This window comes from Enhydra lutris, unplaced genomic scaffold (genome assembly GCF_002288905.1).
Source record: "Enhydra lutris kenyoni isolate GAN:26980312 unplaced genomic scaffold, ASM228890v2 scaffoldscaffold10, whole genome shotgun sequence".
NCBI classification, from domain to species: domain Eukaryota; kingdom Metazoa; phylum Chordata; class Mammalia; order Carnivora; family Mustelidae; genus Enhydra; species Enhydra lutris.
In genome coordinates, this window is record NW_019154094.1 from 8,987,486 (window position 1) to 9,012,209 (window position 24,724).

The 24,724-nt window shown below is 36.3% G+C and overlaps 1 protein-coding gene across 1 annotated transcript in view; it reads left to right on the forward strand.

Moving 5' to 3' along the window:
- Positions 1 to 24,724, forward strand: part of LOC111144134 (dedicator of cytokinesis 3) — a 588,346-nt gene that overhangs the window by 204,849 nt on the left and 358,773 nt on the right. The window contains exon 5 of the mRNA XM_022498293.1: positions 17,204 to 17,300. Coding sequence (XP_022354001.1) covers positions 17,204 to 17,300 — 97 coding nt within the window. The remainder of the gene's footprint in view (positions 1 to 17,203; positions 17,301 to 24,724) is intronic.

A 24,724-nucleotide genomic window follows, 5' to 3' on the forward strand; every position in this document is an offset into this window, starting at 1 on the left:
TGTTTAGTTGAATCCCCTGTGAAGCCATCTGGCCCTGGACTTTTGTTTTTTGGGAGATTTTTGATTGTTGATTCAATTTCTTTGCTGGCTATGGGTCTGTTCAAGTTTTGGTGATTTATATGTTTTTGGGGATTTATCCATTACTTCCAGGGTGTCTGATTTGTTGGCATGTAATATTTCATAACATTTTCTTGTAATTGTATTTCTATGTTGTTGGTTGTGATTTCTCCTCTCTCGCATGTGATTTTATTTATTTAGGTCCTTTCTCTTTTTGATAAGTCTGTTCTTTTTTCCTTTTATGACATTTACATTGTTGAAGTGCCCAGGTACTTGCTTTGCAAAAGTCCCTCAATTTGTATTTGTCTAAATGTTTTCTCCTGGTTAGATTCAAGATTTTGGATTGGAATACTACATGGGTTGTGTTGTGAATTAAAACACTCATATTTCTTCTGCATGTTGTCCCAGGGCTTGATAAGATTAGAAAGACTGGGACTTGGGGTTCTACCTTAGTAAATATTAGGCAGGACCAAGGGCCTCTCAATCAGAGAATATGCATTGTGCTTCTATCATGTGCCTTCTTCATTGTATCCTGCCATACCTGTGAGAAAGATGACCCTGTGCTCTTGATGCTTCGTAAGGCATATTATCTGCTTCTTGGAAAACTTGTCACATTTGTGCTGAAGTACTTTTTGTTTTTTGTTTGGTTGACAGGACATGAAATTACTTGACGAGGCTATCAGTGAAAAATTTCTTAAGGGAACTTTTGTATTTTTCATATTTTTCAGTTAGCTTTTAAAATTTTTCTTGACATCTGGGTTTTCTCCTAAAATGATTCAAGTATAGTCATCACTTTTTGTAAAGTTTCACTGAAAAAATATACAATTGTAATAAATTTGAAGATTTCAGGGCTGTTAAGAAAAAAGACATGACTATGAAATGTAAGGAACACATTATGAGATTTATTTAGGTAGAGCTTTGAGAGGTTAAGGTAAGTCCCTCACAGCTGGAGACCTCCCAGAGACAGCAGTGCAGAGTCATCCCTATAACAGGAAGAGGGCATAGGAACCCCTGGGAGAGAAGGGATTTGTGTGTCTAGATTATGTTACTCATCTGACCTCAATATTTTTTTTCATGTTCAGTTTGCCAGTTATCATTAGTTTTTGATAAAGTGTTCAGTGATTCATTAGTTGCATATAACACCCAGTGCTCATCACCACACATGCCCTCCTTAGTACCCATCACCTGGTTACCCCATCCCCCCAACCCCCCTCTCTTCTGTAACCCTTAGTTTTTTACCCAGGGTCCAGAGTTTCTCATGGTTTTTCTCCCTCTGTGATTTCTTCCCATTCAGTTTTCCTTCCCTGTCCCTGTGCACTATTCCTTATATTCCACATATGAGTAAAACTGTATGATAATTGTCTTTCTCTGCTTGATTTATTTTACATAGCATAATTATGCTAAGTGAGATTATATCACTCATCTGAAAGATGAGAAATCTCTGGGTCAGAGAGCATTGTAGTACAACAGCAATTTATGGTCTTTTTTAGTACTGGGCTTTGTCTAGCCTGTGGGTAGCAGGTTCTGAGTGCAGCTTCATTAATGTAAAATGACAACTCTAAATGGCTAAAAATAAGCTTCTTTGGGTTATACTAAAAGCAGTTGGGTGTATAAAATTTTGGCACTGGTGGGCTCTGAGCTAATGGTGCTCCCTTACTGGGAAGAAGTAAATAACATAAGGCCCAATATACAGGAGGTCACTTCCACACATTTATGTAGTAACATCATTACATTATGAAACACTTATAAATATTTTTTATTTTTAAATTGTGGGAAATTAGTGTCATGATTTAAACTAGGAATAGCCAACTTCTGTAGTTTTAGGAGCTGTCAGTTTTACTGGTCACTAACTAAATTTCAGTTTAATTGAAAAATAATTGGGTGATGGGCATTAAGGAGGGCACTTGATGTAATGAGCACTGGGTGTTATGTGCAACTAATGAATTACTAAATTCTACTTCTAAAACCAATAGAACAGAAAGGAAAAAAGAAAAATGTGTCTAGGTTCAAATTATAATGGACTAAATTTATTTTAAGAGGGTGACACCAGGTATTACAGATAGGTCAGTGATATACTCCTCGTATGTTCTGTTATTTGCATTTTATTATTTTTGGGATATTGCCTCTCAGCTCTGGTTTAATGAGTCTGGTTTCAAAGTGGGGTGAGTGTGTGTGGGAGGATACACATAGGAGCATACATGTGCGCTGTAAGAAACCCATGAGAACATCAACTTAAGTACTAGTTAATGTGTAACATTTCTTTCCTCTGGCACTTTTGTTTCTTTGTTTGTTTTTTCTTTTTTCCCCAAAGATTTTATTTATTTACTTCAGAGAGAGGGAGCACAAGTACAAGCAGGGGGGCGGCAGGCAGAGGAAGAGGGAGAAGCAGACTCCCCGCTGAGCAGGGAGCCAGATGTGGGGCTCTGTCCCAGGACCCTGAGATCATGACCTGAGCCAAAAGCAGATATTTAACTAAGACACTCAGGTGTCCCCTCTCTGGCACTTTTATTTTTATTTGTATATTTGCTAAAATAACTTCCGTCTTCATTGGAGAGGAACATCAAAAGTGATTTTTAAAGAATTCCTTCTTGCAATAACTTCTAAATGTTGATAATTTTCATCAGCTTACAACTTCTTGAACTCATTACTTTGTTTTTTCACAGCAAAATTTTTCCAGAGTGGCTATACAACAGTGCTTATTGAATATTAATAGCTAGTATATTTGGTACATTATGTTCATTCTTTCTTCTTTATGTTTTTAATTTTTAAAAACACATACATATAATTTCTGTAATGAACTTATTTATACTACTAGAGTAAAACAGGCAAAGCCTCTTCACTTGCTGATGGGAAGACTGTTAACTTGTGGATATCTCCTCAGTATTTAAGGTAAAGAGAAATGCATGTGTATACACACACTGTAGATCTGTATTAAATTATGAATTAAAATTCATATTCTTTTTGCTCTGATTAAGATAATCAGTTAAGTTGCTATATAAGTATTTCTTTTGTTAGTAACATTTTGCCTTACAAATACTCAGGAGTATGAAAGTTAATTTAATGTTTGAGAAGTGCTTTAATTGAACAGATGGTTTTTGAACATTTAAGAAAGACCGTGGTTCTTGATAAGAGTCATGCATTCACCATGACTAAGTCAGGCCAGTGAAATGGATATAATGTGTTTTGGTTTCTGCAAAGCACATGACAGTCTCCCATAACATACCTATGGATATATAGGCAAGATGCTAACAAAATTAATGAACTTGGTCCAGGAATGTTCCTGTGTGTCCTCATCTTCAGCTCAGTGTCTGACGATTTGATACTAATATAGTAGGTTTCTGATGATAAGCAATGGGGCATAATCCTTATCCATAGCCATACCGAATAAAAAAGACTAGATGAGGGGTACCTGGGTGGCTCAGTTGGGTAAGTGTCTGACTCTTGATTTTGCCTCAGGTCATGATCTCAGGGTCCTGGGACCCTGCTACTATAGGGAGTCTGCTTCAAAATTATTCTCCCTTTCCCTTTGCCCTTCCCCATACTTGCATGTGCACGTACTCACTCTTTAAAATAAATAAGTAAAAAAATAAACCAGTGGAACAGAGTAGAGAGCCCAGATATGGACCTCAACTCTATGGTCAAATAATCTTCAACAAAGCAGGAAAAAATACACAGTGGAAAAAAGACAGTCTCTTCCATAAATGGTGCTGGGAAAATTGGACAGCTGTATGTAGAAGAATGAAACTCGACCATTCTCTTACACCGTACACAAAGATAAACTCAAAATGGATAAAAGACCTCAAAGTGAGACAGGAATCCATCAGAGTCATAGAGGAGAACATAGGCAGTAACCTCTTCGATATCAGCCACAGCAACTTCTTTCAAGATATATCTCCAAAGACAAAGGAAACAAAAGCGAAAATGAACTTTTGGGACTTCATCAAGATCAAAAGCTTCTGCACAGCAAAGGAAATAGTCAACAAAACAAAGAGGCAACCCACGGAATGGGAGGAGATATTTGCAAATGACAGTACAGACAAAAGGCTGATATCCAGGATCTATAAAGAACTTCTCAAACTCAACACTCACCAACAGATAATCATGTCAACAAATGGGCAGAAGACATGAACAGACACTTCTCCAATGAAGACATACAAATGGCTATCAGACACATGAAAAAATGTTCATCATCACTAGCCATCAGGGAGATTCAAATTAAAACCACATTGAGATATCACCTTACACCAGTTAGAATGGCCAAAATTAGCAAGACAGGAAACAACATGTGTTGGAGGGGATGTGGAGAAAGGGGAACCCTCTTACACTGTTGGTGGGAATGCAAGTTGGTGCAGCCACTTTGGAGAACAGTGTGGAGATTCCTCAAGAAATTAAAAATAGAACTTCCCTATGACCCTGCCATTGCACTACTGGGTATTTACCCCAAAGATACAGATGGAGTGAAAAGAAGGGCCATCTGTACCCCAATGTTTATAGCAGCAATGGCCACGGTCACCAAACTGTGGAAAGAACCAAGATGCCCTTCAATGGATGGATGGATAAGGAAGATGTGGTCCATATACACTATGGAGTATAATGCCTCCATCAGAAAGGATGAATACCCAACTTTTGTAGCAACATGGACGGGACTGGAAGAGATTATGCTGAGTGAAATAAGTCAAGCAGAGAAAGTCAATTATCATATGGTTTCACTTCTTTGTGGAGCATAACAAATAGCGTGGAGGACAAGGGGAGATGGAGAGGAGAAGGGAGTTGAGGGAAATTGGAAGGGGAGGTGAACCATGAGAGACTATGGACTCTGAAAAACAATCTGAGGGTTTTGAAGGGGCGGGGGGGGTGGGAGGTTCAGGGAGCCAGGTGGTGGGTTTTATGGAGGGCACGTATTGCATGGAGCACTGGGTGTGGTGCATAAACAATGAGTTCTGTTACACTGAAAAGAAATAAAAAAAAAAAGAGTAGTTGACCTAGAAATAGAAATTAAAATAATTGCCCTTAAAAGTTATTGGAAAGATTTAAGGTAGTTCACAGAATGAAAGGAAAAGCTAAGGTACCAGTTTTCTGAAAGGATAAAAGCTGGAATGGTTCTATAAATCTGGATGCAGGACTTAATAGACAGTCTCTTTTGGGTGCAACTCATGAAGTTTTACACTGTTTTCCAAACCAGCGTTGTTCTTTTTGACATTCACATTATCAGGAGAGTGGCAGAATGACAGAGGTTGGGTTGTGGGCATGCTGTAGATGTAATAGATGCAAAGAAGCATTTGATTAAATCAGTACTCATTTAAACTACCTATTTTTAAGACAGTATGAAAAGGCTTCTGGAAAATGACATTGAAATCTTTGAGGCAACATTAATATAATTGATATATCAACAATTCTACTCTAAAAGTGCTGTATCTTGGGATACATTTTTCATGGTCTTAATATTTTTAGCATACTACTTAATTTTATTTTCCTATATAATCTTTAACATTTTTGCTTCTCTGTATACATATGAGATTTGTTTATGATTTTCTTTTCTTGTAATATCCTTGGCTAGTTTTGGTATAAAGGTTAGTTTATAGAATGAATCTAGTAAACTTCACACTATTTCTAGACTTTGAAAAAGTTAATGTAGAGATTGAGCTTTAAAGAGCTGATAAAACTTGCTTGTAAAAATATCTGGACTTGAAGGGTGACAGGCAAAGCAGTGGAATAGGAGTTTTCTACCATCTCCTCACAGAAACATCAATCTTGACAACCAGCTATGATCAAGATTACCATTGTGGAATCTGGATGCAGGACTTACATAATGGACATTATTTTCAGGATGCTACTCTTGAAGTTTTACACTGTTTTCCATTTCTGCATTGCTGTGATTCCACTGAATAAATGTTAGCACATTGTTGAAGCAAAAAAAATCTGAGAATAGTTGCACTTAAGAGGGTAAGAACAATTTAACTTTACCTGTGTCATCTGTCCCAAAGGTGTCACAAGCTCATTGCCAAGAGAGACTCACTTGGTCTATAATTTCCCACAGGGGGGAATGAGAGAGCATAGTGAATGAGTACTTGGCTTTCCAGTCAGGTAGGATGCTGCTCTAGAGACCCATTTTTTTCTCTCATCATACCTAGAATCCTGAGGTAATTAGCAAGTGGTTGAGAGAGGTGGGGAGCAGGTAACAAATATGGGGACTCATAGCAACCAGGGCTCAGGAATCATCAAAGGACCACAGATCTGACTAACTAACCACTTTAGAGATTCCTATAAAGAAGACTGCCCATGAGCTAGTGGAAACATTTTCCTACAGATTCCTCCAACTGGCCCAGGGACACTTAAAATGTTCTGCATGTCTTACCCACCCTTCCTGTAACTGCATCACCTTTATCACATGTGCCCCATGAATGGTGAGTTGCAAGCCTTTGAATATGGTTTGTAATTCTGCAGAAAGCCGGATAAGCTCTGTAGGATCAGGAGAAGGCACACAACTCGAGCATTTTAGGGTATTGCTCTAAGGGAAATAAATGAGAAATTGTCAGTCAGCACCTGGCCTGGCTTTGTGACATCAAGAGAAGGCATACAGTCTTAATTCTCACTAAAGAGGGAATCAGAGATGTGGAGCAAGAGCATACATTGAAAAGATCTGAGAGAGCTTCAGAATTTACTCTTGGACTGACTAGTAAGGCATTTCTCTTCTGAGGGCCCTCAGTAAAGACTGGAGAAGGTAACTTCTTTGAATAAAAAACAGCAATGCAAAATTTCAGGGAATGAGAAAAATCAAGGAAATACGACACCATCAAGGAAGTACATTAATTTTCCACTTACCATCCTAAAAGAAATAGAGATCTATAAATTGTCTGAAAAGGAATTAAACATAATTATTTTAAGGAAGCTCAAGAGAACTGCAAGGAACATAGATGGATATTAAAATCAGGAAAAGAATAAATGAGCAAAATGGGAGGTTCAACAAAGAGATAGAACTCATAAAAAAGAACCAAATCCTAGACCTGAAGTATACAGTGAACAAAATAAAAACTGTAACTGTCAACAACAGACTTGATCAAACAGAAGATCTGTGAATTCAAAGATAAGTCACTTGAAAATATCCAGTCAGAAGAGAAAAAAACAAAAAAGAAAAATGAATGAAAAGAAATGAACACAGCCTACAGAGTTTATGGAATCATTCTCTTGGACTAATATATGCCTGTGGTAATCTCAGAAGGAGAAGAGAGAGAGTTAGGGGCAGAAAACTAATGGTTTGGTTTATTCTTAAGTATCTTATGGCTTTTGGTGCCATTGTAAATGGGATTGATTCCTTGATTTCTCTTTCTTCTGCTTCATTATTGGTGTATAGAAATACAGTAAATTTATATATGTTGATTTTATATTCTACAGCTTTTACTGAATTTGTGTGTACTAGCTATTTTTTTGTGGAATATTTTGGGTTTCCTATGTATAGTATCATGTCATCGGCAAATATCGAAAATTTGACTTCTTCCCTACTGATGTGGATGCCTTTTCTTTTTGTTGTCTGACTGCTGTGGCTAGGACTTCCCACACTATGTTGAATAAAAGTGGTGAGCATGGACATGCTTCTCTCTTGTTCCTGATCTTAGGGGAAAAGTTCCCTGTTTTCCCCCATTGAGGATGATGTTAGCTATGGGTTTTCATATAAAGTCTTCCTTTATTATGTTGAGGTATATTCTCTCTGAGCCTACTTTGTTGAGGGTTTTTATCATGAATAGATGTTTTATTTTGTTAAATGATTTTTCTGCATCTGTTGAAATGATCATACAGTTTTTTATCCTTCTCTTAGTATATTTTAAACTTTTTACTGCAATTTATGATTATGTCCCTCCTTTTTTACTATTATTATTTTTGTGCCTTTTAAAACAACCTGAGGGTTTTGAAGGGGCGGGGGGTGGGCAGTTGGGGGAACCAGGTGGTGGGTATTAGGCAGGGCACGTATTGCATGGAGCACTGGGTGTGGTGCAAAAACAATGAATACTGTTACGCTGAAAAGAAATAAAAAATTTAAAATATATATATAAATGAGTAAAGGTCACATTCAAATGGAACATGACTAAAGAGGACACATGATGTGATGAGTACTGAGTGTTATATTCAACTAATGAATCATTGAATATTATATCAAAAACTAATGATGTACTATACCTTTGCTAATTGAATTTAAATAAAACAACAACAAATAAATAAATAATAAAATTTATTTTCATATGATTATTTCTTTCTGAAATTTGTCTGTTTTGATTTAGCAAAGAATTTATGTTGGAGAGTCTCCCTATTGTCTCTCATTGTTTTCTATTTCATTAACGTGCTTTAAATTTTCATAAATAATATTTCCTAGTTTCCATTTTTGTTGACCTCTTTTTAAAAAAATTAAACAATTTTAAAAACTTTTTGTCAGTTTGGACACTTAGTGAATTTATATTTAGTCTGTTCTAATTCTAGAATTGGAGATTCTGGAATTCCCTCTGTGTAATACTTTAGCTATATTATACAAGGTTTTATAGTTAGTATATGTTTCCAAATTGATAATCTCTAGAATATTCTCTTTTAGCTTTATAATGTTTTTGTTTTGCTTTTCTGTAATTTGTGGACTGTAGTGCAGGTTAAACCTCATCACCACACCACTCCTTTTAAAAATAGGTGAGAGGGGCGCCTAGGTGGCTCAGTGGGTTAAAGCCTCTGCCTTTGGCTCAGGTCATGGTCCCAAGGTCCTGGGATCTAGCCCTGCATCAGGCTCTCTGCTCAGCGGGGAGCCTGCTTCCTCTTCTCTCTCTGCCTGCTTCTCCGCCTACTTGTGATCTCTGTCTGTCAAATAAATAAAATCTTTAAAAAATTTTAAAAATAAAAATAGGTGAGAAAGGAAGAAGGAAGACAAGAATGAAGTAAAATTTATAAATATATATGATATATATATATATATAATAGGAATAATATATAATAGATGATGCAGATATGTTTCTCTACCTGGTTATAGGTGTTAATTTTCATTACTTAGCTCCTTTTTTTACTACTAATTTTATGATCTTTTCATTTTAGCTAGTACCGCAGCTAAGCTTTTGAGCCCTTGGTAGTTCCGTATGATGAGGGATGATATAGTTTTCTTCATTAGCTTTTACCACAGAGTATGCAGTTATTAAGATCCTCCTTGTGGATCCCCTTGGTTCCATCTGTGCCTTTTCCCACTTCTGCATGCTGCAATAAACCTGTTTCTTCTTTGAGGACTAACAAAATTTAAACACAACAGCCAATACCTAAACAGCCTTTCCCCCACCGCCACACGTGCAGTGGCAGAAAGAACCTAAAACTGAAATGGCCTCATGGTAATCTCAGATTCAGTGTAATTGAATCATGTTCTCATCTGGTTTATTCATGTTTCACTTAGATTCTAAGTCAGCAGTCAAAAGTCCTCAAGAGATTGGAACCTAAAATTTTGCAAGTGAGTCATCAGGTTTGAGAGTGAGAAGTGCCCCCTCCATCACTACCTCTTCTTTCTCAACCCATGTATTCTGTCTTTGGGAGAAACATAGGTATATTGGTTCTTGGTTTAGAGCATTTATCACATCATGTGAATAGTACCCCAGTCTTTAAAAAGAAAGATAGTGAATTATTTTAGAGTTCACTCTAAAAAGTGAACTGTATAGAATATAGAATATATTCTACACAGTCCAGTGTTCTGGGTGATGAAGTAATTGGTAGTATCAGTGAATCCTATGGGCACCAGTCTATTATTTTACTTCTTTTGTTTCAAGTGTTGTCCTTGCTTATATTTGAATTTTATACACATTAACATGATGACAAATAAGGTATTCAGTAGTCTACTGAAGGTCATTTTTCCAGAGATAAAGAAGGTAGAGAAACAAATTCCATCCCTTTTATGATAAATGGAGTCCAGTGTGATAAACTTGCCAGATTGTGTCAGCTAATCCACTTGGATATGGTACTATATTAGAGTCTAGCATTACCCAATGCTACTGTCACATTCTGATTCAACAGTTGTTGTACCAGATCAGTCTTTATGAGGGAAAGTCCATGGAGTTAAGCCTGTGATAGCTGCAGTGCCTTTTACCACATTCATTGTGGGAAAGCTGGGGAAGGAAACAGATTGAATTCATGGGACACTGGGGTTGGGAATAAAGGGCATTAAGAAAATTGGCTTCCTTTGGAAAGATAACTAATTTAGGTGAGCCAATCTATAAGCCTTTAAGGAAGGCAAGGACACCCTCTTCAGTAGAGAAGGAGGGCCTTTTTCTATTGCAAAGGGTTCAGTAAGGGTGACATTTAGGTCCTTTTAAGTTGTCCCATGTTATACTTTTATCTCTACTATTCTTTCCAAGTCAGTAGCCAGCCTTTTATCTTAATATTTATGAAAAGCCTTAAATTCAACTGACATTGCAATTCAGCAATCATTAGGATCAAAACTAGAGTTTGGTTTTGGGCTTTGAGTGCCAAAACTGAAAGAAAAGATTACTCTGAACACTTATTTTTTAAAAATTTATTTATTTATTTGAGAGAGAGTGAGAGCAAGCGAAAGAAAGAGAAGAGAGGAGCAGAGGAAAAGAGAGAAAGAAGCAGACTCCACGCTGAGCATGGAGCCTAATTTGGAGCTCAATCCCATGATCCTGAGATCATGACCTGAGCTGAAATCCAGAGTCAGATGCTTAACCAACTGAACCACCAACCACCCTATCTAAAATCTTATGCAGAACATCAATAAAGTGAGCATTTAGCTTTCTGCAGCCCTGGTTTTCTGACTAGAGATGATCCTTCCAATTAGATGCTACAGAATAAATCAAATCATCTGTTCTATCCATTCCTCATCTGCTAGATTTATTTAGCTCTTAGTTTAAAATAGAGTTAAAGGGAGAATCAGTAAGTCAGCAGTACCCAGAAGGTTTCTTGCTTTTGATCATGTAGGCCAAGACATCCTTTTATCCGTGCCCCCTCCTTTTTTTGGCCTTTGATATCATTGTTGGTCTGTTTAGCAAACTACTCTCAGACTCAACCTCAGACTTTGCTTATAGTTGTATGGATTTCTATTGCATGTATTCTAGGAACCTTGTCATTACTGTCACTATAGCTGGTTGGGGATTTGAGGACTTGAAATGGTTAGATAGATGAGAGAGGGAATAGGAAGGGAATCAGTAATGATGCTCATGATGGAAATATTGGAAGAATTATTGATAATCAGCTGCCAAAGAACAATATGAAGGACTTGAGCATCTCAAGGTCTATGGGGAGGAGTTGTGCATTGTACAGCACTAGACAGCTGAGAGAGAGAAGGGCAAGTTTATGTCCTAACTTGTCACAGCGTGACATGGAAAAACGTAGGGACTTTTATATGATTATGCTTTCTTTCTTATATTACTTCAGTGTCTTCTAATTGCCCTCCCTCTTCTACCCATGTCCCTTTACAGTTTATTCTGGACGTAGCTGCCAGAGTAATTTTTAAAAAACTCATGATGTTGATGGGGGGAGGGGCGTTGGGAGGGGGGGGTGGGATTATGGACATTGGGGAGGGTATGTGCTATGGTGAGTGCTGTGAAGTGTGTAAACCTGGCGATTCACAGACCTGTACCCCTGGGGATAAAAATATATTATATGTTTATAAAAAATAAAATTAAAAAAAATAAAAAATTAAAAAAAATAAATAATAAACGAACAAACAAACTCATGATGTACTGTATGGTGACTAACATAACACAATAAAAAATAAAAATAATAAAAATTAAAAATAGAAATTAGATCATGTTACTCCTGTGTTTAAAACTTTCCAGTGGCTCCTATCTCACTCAGGGTAAAAACCAAAATTCTTAGAGAGGTTTACCAGTTTATATGACCTGGCTTCACTCCTTCTACTCTACCTATTTCTCATTTGGCTTCAATTACATTGGCTTCCTTGCTTTTATTCAAACATATGAGGTATGCTCCTGCCTTAAGGTTTTTTTCCATGCTGTTTCCTATGCTTGGAGTATTATGCCTGGCTAAGACTCTGTCACTTCCTTCAGGTCTTCTCTCAAATCTCAGTGAGACCTATCCTAACTACCATATTTAATTCTGCCTCCTCCAGTCCCTCACCATCTTAAAACTGAATGCTTCCATAGGACTGCTGCCTCAGGAAATGACTGTAACTTCCACCAAGTTGGTTTCTTTGTAGTCTCTGCTGTTTTGGGTAATTGGTTTTCCTTTCTAAGTCTGGGGTAGATGGAGCTCAGGTTATAAGCCTGTACCATAGTCACAGAAAGGCTGAGAAATCAAGTATCTGTTATTTTCTGCTTATGTAGTGGAAGGCAACTCTGTCTCTACATTTGAGTTTTTTTCAAATGAAGGGGGTTACAATGCTGGAGAGCTAAGGAAAAGAAAATCACAATTTTCTCTAACGCTGCAATTCTTTTCTCCTGGGAATCCTGTTAAGAGTAGTTTAGAATTCTTTCACTTTTCCCTCATGTCTCTTAAGTACTCTTTCATACTTTGGGTTACTTTTTTGCTCTGCCCTACATTCTAGAGTGATTTTTTTCATTATTACCTTGCTACTTATTTTCTCTTGAACTCTGTCCAGCATGTATCCTTTCTGTTGAGGTTTTTTTTTTTAAATCATTTTTTTAATTTATTTTCAGCATAACAGTATTCATTGTTTTTGTACCACACCCAGTGCTCCATGCAATCCGTGCCCTCTCTAATACCCACCACCTGGTTCCCCCAACCTCCCACCCACCCACCTCTTCAAACCCTTCAGATTGTTTTTCAGAGTCCATAGTCTCTCATTGTTCACCTCCCCTTCCAATTTCCCCCAACTGCCTTCTCATAACTCCCCATGTCCTCCATGCTATTTGTTATGTTCCACAAATAAGTGAAACCATATGATAATTGACTCTCTCTGCTTGACTTATTTCACTCAGCATAATCTCCTCCAGTCCCGTCCATGTTGCTACAAAAGTTGGGTATTCATCCTTTCTGATGGAGGCATAATACTCCATAGTGTATAGAGGTTTGTTATTTTTTTCCACTGCTATTATTTTTTTGACATCTTAAAAATAGTGGTAAAATATTCATAACAAAGAAGTTAACATTTTTTTAAAGATTTTATTTGTTTATTTGACAGAGAGAGAGAGAGAGATCACAAGTAGGCAGAGAGGCAGGCAGATAGAGAGAGGGGGAAGCAAGTCCCCGCCAAGCAAAGAGCCCGATGTGAGGCTCGATCCCAGGACCCCGGGATCATGACCTGAGCTGAAGGCAGCGGCTTTAATCTACTGAGCCACCCAGGCACCCCTCCCCCAAAGTTAACATTTTAACCATTTTTATGACTATAATCCAGTGGAATTAAGTATATTCATAGTGTTGTGCAGCCTTCATGAGTATTCAATTCCAGAATTTTTCATCATCCCAAACAGGGAGTCTGTACCTCTTTAACAGGTAACTCCTCATTTTTCCCTTCCTTCAGTCCCTGAAAATTGTTCTTCTTTCTAGCTCTCTATCTGTAGATAAATATTTCTATCTATCTGTGAAATTTCCTATTCTACGTACCTCATGTAATGGAATCATGCATTATTTGCCCTTTTATGTCTGGCTTATTTTACTTAGCATAGCGTTTTCAAAGCTCATCCATGTTGTAGCATGTATCAAAATTTCATTTATTTTAGGGTGCCAGGGTGACTCAGTTCGTTGAGTGTCTGCTTTCAGCTCAGGTCATGATCCTGGGGTCCTGGGATCAAGTCCTGCATCAGGCTCGGATCCTGCTTCTTGACCTCTGCCCCTCTGTCTCATGAATAAATAAAATCTTTTAAAAAGATTTCATTTATTTTAAATGTTGAATAATATTCCCTTATATATGCATGTTACATTTCATTATTTTATTCAGTCATCAATGGACATTTTGTTCATAATACTTTTCTTTTGGAAAATTTCTAGTTCTTTTGCATATTCATTGGCTCTTGTTTTATTTGTGCTTGCTTGTGTTTCATACTTTTCCTTTTTTAAAGGGAAGTTACTCATTTCTTTAAACATTTTAAAGATATAAAAATGTCAGACTTATAAAATTCTGAAAAGATTTTTTAAGATTATTTTAAAATCTTGATCATTATATTTTCATATGTTTTAGAGTTTTGATTTTTAGAAGTGAGAGATTTTGTTTTTCCCTTCCTTCTCTCTCTCTGAGCACATCTGTCTGGTGCTTATGCAGCTACCTCTGCCTACTCCCAAGGTCCCATGTAGAACAAAGTGCTACAAGAGCATTTTAGATCTCCTTCTCCATAGCTATATTGGGGCTTTGGCAAATCCTGACCTTAGACTGAAGGGAGGAAGGGACTGCTTTAGGCCCAATCTTTTTAGCCCTGGAGCTTGCTAAAAGCCATAGTTCCCAGTGAGGTACAATAACAGTTTTTTGTTGTTGTTGTTGTCGTTTTGTTGTTGTTTTTTTACTTGGCCTGTTGGACAGTATGTTTGTAATAATACTATATCTGAATTTTAAAAATTTTTAGGATATTGATTGTGTATTATGATCTAAGAAAAATAAGTCAATTTTAGTTTCAACTTAGATTAGTTAAATTGAAGTGAGTCCAAAGCCTTACAATTTTAAAATAGGAACATTGCAAATTTCCCATAGATCTCCCTATTTTAAATAGCTGAACATATAATAGATGAAACTTTCCACTTTATACCATATGTCATTTCTGTGTTAATTCTACTAAAACACAACACTCTTATAACATGTCCCATGACTCTTTCCATAGGGTCAAATTTAAATCTCTTAGCCCTGCCTTGACTACAGCTTTCTGTCTTTTCAGTTTCCCATGTTCTCAACATGAATCCTCTTTAATACTTCTTGCTCATTATTTTTTCTGTACCTTTCTTCATAGCTTATTAGAGCCTCTCTATCCATCTCTTTGCCTTTCAAAGCTAAGCTTTCTTTAGGAACATCACTTCCTTCATGAAGCTCTATCTGATCATCAGGTAAAAGTGAACCTTTTCCTTCCAAGCTGCATTAGAACTTACAGTTGATGTTACACAGCACCTATTTGTGCTTTACATTTAAGTTTTGTTATTAGGATTGTGATCTCCCTGATTGTTTCTATAAATCTCCTAATTATCTTTGTAGCACTCTTAATACATAGTATATAAAAATAATTTCAGAAATTAATGTTTATACTAGTTATCCAGTAGTTTGAAGAAAAAAAGGATATCTTCTCATTAATTTTTGTCTGGCAGGTCATTAAGACTTACTCTTTTTCAGATCTGGCTTTTGCCATTGGCTTACTCTCCATCTGAGAAGTTCAATATGACTTATTGTTTTTTAAAAAATTAAAGTAAACCATTCATTTCAAAACTATTATAGTAGTACTTGAAATAATTGGTAAAGTTGAATCTAGGAATTACTACCTCGGATGCTCTTGGCACAAGGAAAAAAATATATCACACTTTACTCTTAACAAGCACTTGATGAAAACTTTTATTTTAATCAGCTTATAAATTTGATGAATATGGATAGTGCTCTGAAATCAGTCTGAGAAGATTGTTTTCATCTGCTGGAATAAAGCAGACAAAATAAAACAATAACTCTATAAAAGATCATCAAGTAACATATATTCATTGACAGTCAATATTAATGCACTGAGTCATCTCTGAATGGTGGTTTGTCAGCTTCTTCCTGTGCAAAGACATAATACATAATGCGAATTTTGTGAAATAAACTTCTTTTGCTTTCCAAGTTGTTGGCTCTGGCTAACAAATAAGAATTATTGTGTTTCAATCACTTTAGCATACCAGTATATAACTTTTTAGTCCAGAGAGTATTTCATTATCCCTCACAATTGGCATAGACATTGTAAAAATATTATCAAGTCATGCCCGTATTTTGAACAACCTTTCAATTCTTTTTCATTCATTTTACTTGAGTTAAGATCTGGGACGTTTAGTATCATTTGAAAAGGCCCCGTGAGAGCTGGCCTCAGTGTTACCAGCCTTTTTTATTTTTTTTTAATTTATTTTTATTTTTTCAGTGTTCCAAGATTCATTGTTTATGCACCACACCCAGTGTTCCATGCAATACATGCCCTCCATAATACTCACCACCAGGCTCACCTAACCCCCCAACCCCTCCCCTCCAAAACCCTCAGTTTGTTTCTCAGAGTCCAGCCTTTTTAAAGCTCTTGTTTATGTGAAATTCTTTCCCATTTCAGTGGCTTCTTGTATACTTTTCCTCTACAGGTGGCACCATACCTGTTTCTTTTCCTCCCTACACACATTTCTTGTCATGAACTTTTTGCATCTTTTGGACCTTAACACTTGTTTAGAGAAGATTTCCCTGATCCCTTTTCTTTTTAAATCATGTCCCCCAGTTAAAATCACTGATTTTACACATTAATTTCCTTCTTAGATTCATCACTGTTTATATCTGTATGTTGTGATTATTGTTGATTCTCTGTCCAGAGCAAGAGCTCTCTGAAGATAGGGACACTGTCCACTTTTGTTCACTGATAAATCCTTGGCAGTTTACCACAGGGACTGGCACCATAGTAGATGCTGCTTATGGAGTAGACTGAGGGAATCCCTGTAACTTTCTGATCCTTAGGAGGATCAGAATTCCTCTACCAGACCCAGAATTCCTCTACTGACACAATTTTCTAAGAAAGCACAATACTAGTATAAGGGAGAGTTTATAAAATGTTTCAAAAACCAGTGTCTGGGTTCCCTCCCTCCCCCATTTCCATTAGATCTTTTATGTCAAGGTCATGAGCTAATTTGCATTACTAGTAAATGTTAAAGGACACAAATAATTTAAAAAATTAATTTAAGCAAGACATGGGTGAGATATGGTCTTTCTTTAAAGAAAAAGGCTCAAAATGGCCTTTTAAAAAGTCTGTTTTAAAGACAGTATTTCTAAAAGTAAAATTAAGGACTTACATATCAAGTCCTTAATTTTTTTAAGGACTTGTTTTTTCATGAATTCAGTTCATTTACACTATTGCACTATATTGTGGCAAAAGAATCTTCAATCAATTGGTTATAGCTCTCCTTTATGTTTGCATGAACTTAACTTTGAGTTACACACATTGAAAAGGTCAGTAGATAGGATTCTGGCATTTTATCAAAGATAATGTGGCTGTTGTTGTGGCTCTGGTTCTAGGCAGTATGAAACTGTGGTTCCACTTGAAGATTCTATTGTGACTGAGGTTACAGCAACTCTACAAGAATGGGCCAGTCTGTGGAAACAACTCTATGTGGTAAGTATTGATAATTGGCTTATTAGATCGTTAAAGTTCCATTAGAAAAGTGAAAAAAAATTATCTTACATATGCCAATTACAAATTTTTAGACTTCTGAATATTTGCAACTTTTCAAAGTATGTTCCTAATATTAACTGAAACATATTTTCAGTTATCAGTGTTGTTCAGTCTGAAGAGAGCACATTATTCATATGCCTCCAGTCCCTCTACCCTATCCCAGTCAGTAGAATAACATTAGGGATTTTAGCTGTCTTTCTCACTGCTGTCTCTTGAGAAGCTTTCATAAAACAGGTGTTTCCTGAATGAATGAACAAACTTAAAAGTTTCATTGTGAACATAAAGTTGGGTAAAGGCCAAGAAGTTTTATCAACAGATTCTTATAGTCACTAAGCTTAAAGGATATGCCATATAGGACATGGTTTGCTAAGTCTACAATTAATAGATTAATAAAAATGGTCCATGTCCTCTGGAAACTTAGAGTAGAGAGCGATAGGACACATAAAATCTGGGCTGGAAAAAAGTGACAAGTTTTGGGTTCTGTTATTTCATCAAGATGGAGTAGGCACATTCTGTTATACTCCTCTTACTAAGTACAACAAAAATCCTGGACAAAACTCATAAGTCATCTACCAGAAAACTCTGAAAGCAAAGGAAAAGAAAGTGGAGTGACTTAGGGACCTTTGAACTCAAGGACTGAATGAATTCCCAGATTGTTTTTTCTTGCCTTCCATATACTATGGCTCGGGCTCTCGAGAAGCCCACCACCTGCAAATTCTAATAGGTGCAAACAAAAAAGCATCAAAAAAAAACCATTTTTCAGCAAAGGCTGGTGCAGCAAGACAGAAACCTTTTTCCTCCACATCAGACGGGGTGTAGACGTAACAAGGTTTGAGTGAGGCACGTGTCATACAACTGTGTGAACACCCTATCTTCATGCTTATGAACTACAAAAGGATCAAGATAGAAACCCTTTAAGTTATCCTTTCTGTTCTCTACAGAACATTGCCATAAAAGCTGCACTCCCTTGTACCCACCCAAACAGGCATTACAGTAGTGGAATTGGTGACCAGAACTCCCATCTTACATACCCACTTTTCCTCACACCTGCAGTAACAAGATGTCCCTCTCCAGTGGAGCCTCAGGCCAAACTCTTGACTTCTAACCCTCCCCACTTCAATAATGAGGCAGTGCCTCTCTCTTTAGTGGGGCCTGCAGGATTCTGATTGCAACTTCACCCAGCACTTGCAAGGTGGCACCTTCCCCAGCAAAGCCTGTGGGTGGGACTCTGGAGTTTACAACTACCCAGTGTTAACAAGGTGATGCCCTTATTTTGCAGAGTTCTGTGGGCTTCCTCCTGTGCTCTGAAGTAAGGAGGAAGCATCCCTCTACAGAGGATCCTGTGGTTAGAACTCTTGTTTTCCACTTCCCTTGTAATAATAAGTGGGTCCCTCTCCAGCTGAACCTGTAGGCAAGACTGACTCTCACCCTCTCCCCATTAATGAAACAGTACCCCTCTCTAGCACACGATGTGAAGAGTACCCTGTTTTTCATCCTTGCCCTGCTGAAATGAGGCAGTGCTTCTCTCCACCCAAATCCATGCTGAGTATAAGTAAAGTGGAGTTCTGCTATCTCAGTAATACACTAATGGGGGAAACCAGGAGAGCACTGGAAGGACTTTATATACTAAACTGACATTTAAATTACAGCCCACAAAAGTAAGCCTACGATTGCATTCTGAACTGAAGCAGATTGCCCACCTGTTAAAGTAGAAGATTTAAATAGGAATCAGAATGTCATAGCATAATACTTACAATGTCCAGTATACAGACCAAATTTATTTCACATATGAAAAATCAGGAAAATCTCAATCCTAATAAAATAAGATAATCAACAGATGCCAATTTTGAAATGACACAGATGTTGGAATCATCAGCAAGGATCTTAAAGCTGTTTTTGTATAATTGCTCCACCAATCAACTAGAGACACTCTTGAAACAAATGAAAACATAGTAAACTGCAGCAATAGAAGTAGAAAACATAAAGAATCCAATGAAAATTTTAGAACTGAAAAATACAGTAACCAAAATTTAAAAATTACTGGATAGGCTTAATAGCAGCATGGAAGAAACAGAGGAAGGAATTAGCGAACTTAAAGATGGATCAATAGAAGTTATTCAATCTGAATAATGGAAAGAAACTAAATGGAAAAGTAAGCTTAGCCTCAGAGACCTGTGGGTCAACAATAAAAGATCTAATATTTGAGGCATTAGAGCACTAGACAGAAAGGACAGAATGTGGACCTAAGAAATTTTTGAAGAATAGCTTAAATCTTCCCAAATTTGGCAAAAGACTTAAGTCTACAGACTCAAGAAGCTGAGTGAATTCCAAACAGGATAAACCTAAAAAAATCCATGCATAGTCACATTGTTGTTAAACTTCTGAAAATTAAAACAAAAGAAAAAAATCTTTATATATATGCACTGTTGTATTTATGTATTTAAAATACATATATATGTTGTATATACATATATGTATTGTAAAATTTTACATATTTTAAAATTTCAATTTAATTAATATATAGTGTTAGATTGGTTTCAGATGTATAAGATAGTGGTACAACAACTCTATACATTATTCTGTGCTTATCATAAGTGCACTCTTTTTTTCGTGATTTTTAAAAATATTGTTTAAATTTTACTCAGCTAACATACAGTGCAATATTGGTTTCTGGAGTAGAATTCATCTCTTATATACAATACCTAGTGCTCATCAACACGACTGCCCTCTTTAATACTCATCACCTATCTACCCCATCTCCTACCCACCTCTCTCCATCAATTCTCAGTTTGTTCTCTCTCATTAAGAGTCTCTTATGGCTTGTTTCCCTCCCTCTTTTTTTTCTTTTTCCCCTTTCCATATGTTCATCTGTTTTTTTTTTCCCCTTAAATTCCACATATGAGTGAGGTTATATGGTATCTATCTTTCTCTGACTAACTTATTTCACTTACCATAATACACTCTAGCTCTATCCATGTCATTGCAAATGGCAAGATTTCATTCTTTGTGATGGCTGAGTAATATTCCATTGTGTGTATGTGTGTGTACATACACATACACCATATGTTCTTTATCCATTCATCATTCGATGGATATTTGGGCTCTCTCCATACTTTGGATATTATTGATAGTGCTGCTATAAACATCAGGGCACATGTACCCCTTTGAATCAGTATTTTTGTATCCTTTGGGTAAATACCTAGTAGTGCAGATGCTGGATCGTAGGGCATTTCTATTTTTAACTTTTTGAGGAAACTCCAAACTGTTCTCCAGAATGGTTGTACCAGTTTGCATTCCCACCAACAATGCAAACAGGTTCCCTTTTCTCTGCATCCTTGCCAACACCTGTTGTTTCTTGTGTTGTTAATTTTTAGCCATTCTGAGAGGTGTGAGGTGGTATCTGATTATGGTTTTGATTTGTATTTTCTTTTTTTTTTAATTTAATTTTATTTTTTCAGTGTTCCAAGATTCATTGTTTATGCACCACAGCCAGTGCTCCATGCAATACGTGCCCTCCTTAATAACTACCACCAGGCTCATCTAACTCCCCACCCCTCTCCCCTTCAAAACCCTCAGTTTGTTTCTCAGAGTCCACAGTGTCGCATGGTTCATCTCCCGCTCCGTTTTCCCCCAATTCATTTTCCTTTCCTTCTCCTAATGTCCTTCTAGTTATTCCTTATGCTCCATGAGTAAGTAAAACCATATGATAATTGACTCTCTCTGCTTGACTTATTTCACTCAGCATAATCTCTTCCAGTCCTGTCCATGTTGATACAAAAGTTGGGTATTCATCCTTTCTGATGGATGCATTATATTCCATTGTATATATGGACCATATCTTCTCTATCCATTCATCTGTTGAAGGGCATCTTGGCTCTTTCCACAATTTGATGATTGTGGCCATTGCTGCTATGAACATTGGGATACAGATGGCCCTTCTTTTCAGTACATCTGTATCTTTGGGGTAAATAACCAGTAGTGCAATTGCTGGGTCATAGGGTAGCTCTATTTTTAATTTCTTAAGGAATCTCCACACTGTTTTCCAAATTGGCTGCACCAACTTGCATTCCCACCAACAGTGTAACAAGACAGTAAACAACAAGTGTAGGAGAGGATGTGGAGAAAGGGGAACACTTGATTTGTATTTTCTTGATAATGAGTGATGTTGAGCATCTTTTCATGTGTCTGTTGGCCGTCTGATGTCTTATTTGGAAAAGTTTCTAGATAAGTGCACTCTTAATTCTCTTTACCTATTTGACCTATCCCCCTACCCACTAAAGGAAAAAATCTTGAAAGGGAAATGACACATTACTGGTGTAACTCGACAAGGAAGATGTGGTCCATATACACTATGGAGTATTATGCCTCCATCAGAAAGGATGAATACCCAACTTTTGTAGCAACATGGACAATTTGAATGACAACAGATTTCTCATAAGAAACTATGGAAGACGCAAGGAGGTGGTCCAACATTTTTTGACCGCGGAAGGAAAAAACCTGATGTTATCCCAGATTTGTGTATCCAGGAAAAATATACTTCAGGAATGAAGGAGAAATAAATATATTTTCAGATAAAGGAAAGCTAAGAAAATTTTTTGCCAGTGGATCGGTTCTAAAATAGTAAGTACAAAGGAAATTTATCAGACACAAAGGAAGAGGTAATGAAAGGACACTTGGAGAAGAGGAGTGAAGAAAGTAATAGAAAGAGTAAATTCTCTTTAGTTTTTAAAATTGTCTTTCAGGATACAAAGTAAAAATTATAACACTGATATAGTTCTCAATATATGTAGAAGTTATATTTAAGGAAGTTGTATCTAAGGTGGTGAGGGAAAGGGACATAAATTATGGTAAGATATCTGCAATCTATTTCAAGTGGTAAGATGTTCAGACTAGTAGACTATATAAAGTTATGTATGTATGTTATAATCCCTAGAGCAATCATTAAAAATATTGCACAAAGCAATATGATAAAAATACTATAAATAAACCAAAATGGAATAGCAAAATGTTCAAGTGGCCTTGTAAGAAATTAAGAAAGGGAAACAGAGGAAAGTGAAACAGTGGGAACAAACAAATACTAAAAAGGTGGATATAAATCCTAACATGTGAATAATAAAAAGATAGAAACTGGCAGAGTTGATAAATAAAAAGGACTTAACTGTGTGCTGTCTGTAAAAAACTCACTCCATATATAATGATACGGGGGTAAAAAATTAGAAGAAATATATACCATGCAAACACTAATTCAAAGAAAGCTTGAATGGCTAGATTAAAAAGAGATTGTTAAATTAACTATGGATTATTTTTTCCTTAAATAAATAAAAATAAAATTAATTATATTACTATAAATGGGGTGCCTGGGTGGTTCAGTTGGTTAAATATTTGACTTTTGATTTCAGCTCAGGTATAATGATCTCAGGGTCGTGAGATCGAGCCCTGAATTGAGCTCCATGCAGGGAGTCTACTTTTGAGATTCTTTTTCCCCCTTCTCTTCTGCCCCTCTCGCATGCTTATGCATGCTCTCTCTCTATGAAATAAACAAATAGAACTTTAAAAAATTATATCACTGTAAGAAAAATTGATATCAGTTTAAAGAAAACTACCAGGGACAAAGGGACATTATGAAGTGGTAAGAAGATCAGTTCACCAAGAAGGCATAACAATTTCAAATATGCATGCACCAAAGAACAAAGCTGCAAAATAAATGAAGTAAAACCTGAAAGGACTGAATAGAGAAAATGGAGAAATCATCCATTATATTTGGCAATTTATAACGCTTTCCCCTAGTAATTGATTACAACCACTTGACAAAAGTCAGCAGGGATAGTTAAGTACTGAACAATGCCATCAACCATCAGGATCTAATTGGAAGTTTTAGAATGTTTCATCCAGTAAAGTTGGAATACAGTTGTTTTCAAGCATACATGGAACATTCACCAAGAATAACAGTATCTTGGGTCATAGAAAAACTCAACAAATTTGCAGTAACTTGTATCATACAAAGGATACTTTCACAGTAATGGAAACAAACTAGAAATCAATAACAGAAAGACAACATGAAAATATTGAAGACTTAGAAATTAACACACTATTAAATAATCTGTGGATCAAAGAGGAAGTCTCAAGAAATAAAAATGAATGTAAATGAAGATATAATATTGAAATGAATGTAAATGAAAATATACTATATTAAAATGTGTGGGACACAGTTAAAGCAGTGTTGAGAGGGACATTTATAGCATTAAGTCTATATAATAGAAAAAAATGGTGTCAAATCAATAATTTCAGTTCCTACTTCAAGAATCTGAAAAAAAGAAGATAAACCCAAGCAAGCAGAATGCAGGAAAAAATAGAGCAGAAATTAATGAGATTAAAAATAGAAAAACAAAAGAAAAAAATCAAACCAAAAGCCAGTTTTTAAAAATATCAATAAAATTGATAAACATTTATCAAGGCTAACAAAGAAAATGAGAGAAAATAGTAATTACCAATACATTGGGAGTAGAGATATCACTGTAGATGCCGCAAATATTAAATGGATAATAAGAAAACACTATAATACATAAGTGAGAATCTATATGAATAAAACAAGTCCTTGAAAATCACAAATCACCAAATCCATGATGAAATTGGTAATCTGAATATCCAACAGCTATTAAAGTAACTAAATATATAGAAATTCTTCCAGAAAAGAAATGATTAGGCCCAGATGGTCCCACTGGTAAATTCTACCAACACTCTAAAGAAGAAAAACCAGCAGATCATATAATTGTCAGGAAGGCATTTGAGAAAATCCAGCACTCTATCATGATGAAAACTTTCAGCAAACTAGGAATAAAGGGGACTTTTTCACCATGAGAAAGGGCATTTATGAAAACCTACAGCAAATGTCATACTTAATGGTGAAAGTCTGCTTTGGGGAGCAAGGTGAGGATGTCTGCTTTTTAACAGTTTTACTCAGCTTAATACCGGAAGTCTTCACCAGTGCAGTAAGGCAAAGAAAAGGAAGAAGAGACATACAGATTAGAATGAAGAAAAAAGCTGGTCCCATTTGCAGACCAGACATATTTGCAGAAAATACAAATCAAAACTACAGTGAGATATCACCTCACACCGATCAGAATTGGCTACATAGGAAATCCCAAAGAATCTTCAAATAACAAAACCCACTAGAATGTACAAAAGATACTCCTAAAACAATTGAGTTTGCAGTTCCAGGATAGCAACTCAGAAAGTCTCTTTTTCTTTCAGTCAACTAATTATATTGCCATATATTAGCAACGAAAAATTGGAAACCAAAATTTTAAAACAATACTATTTGATTAAAGGACAAAATATGAGACCTGAATCCATAAAAATCCTAG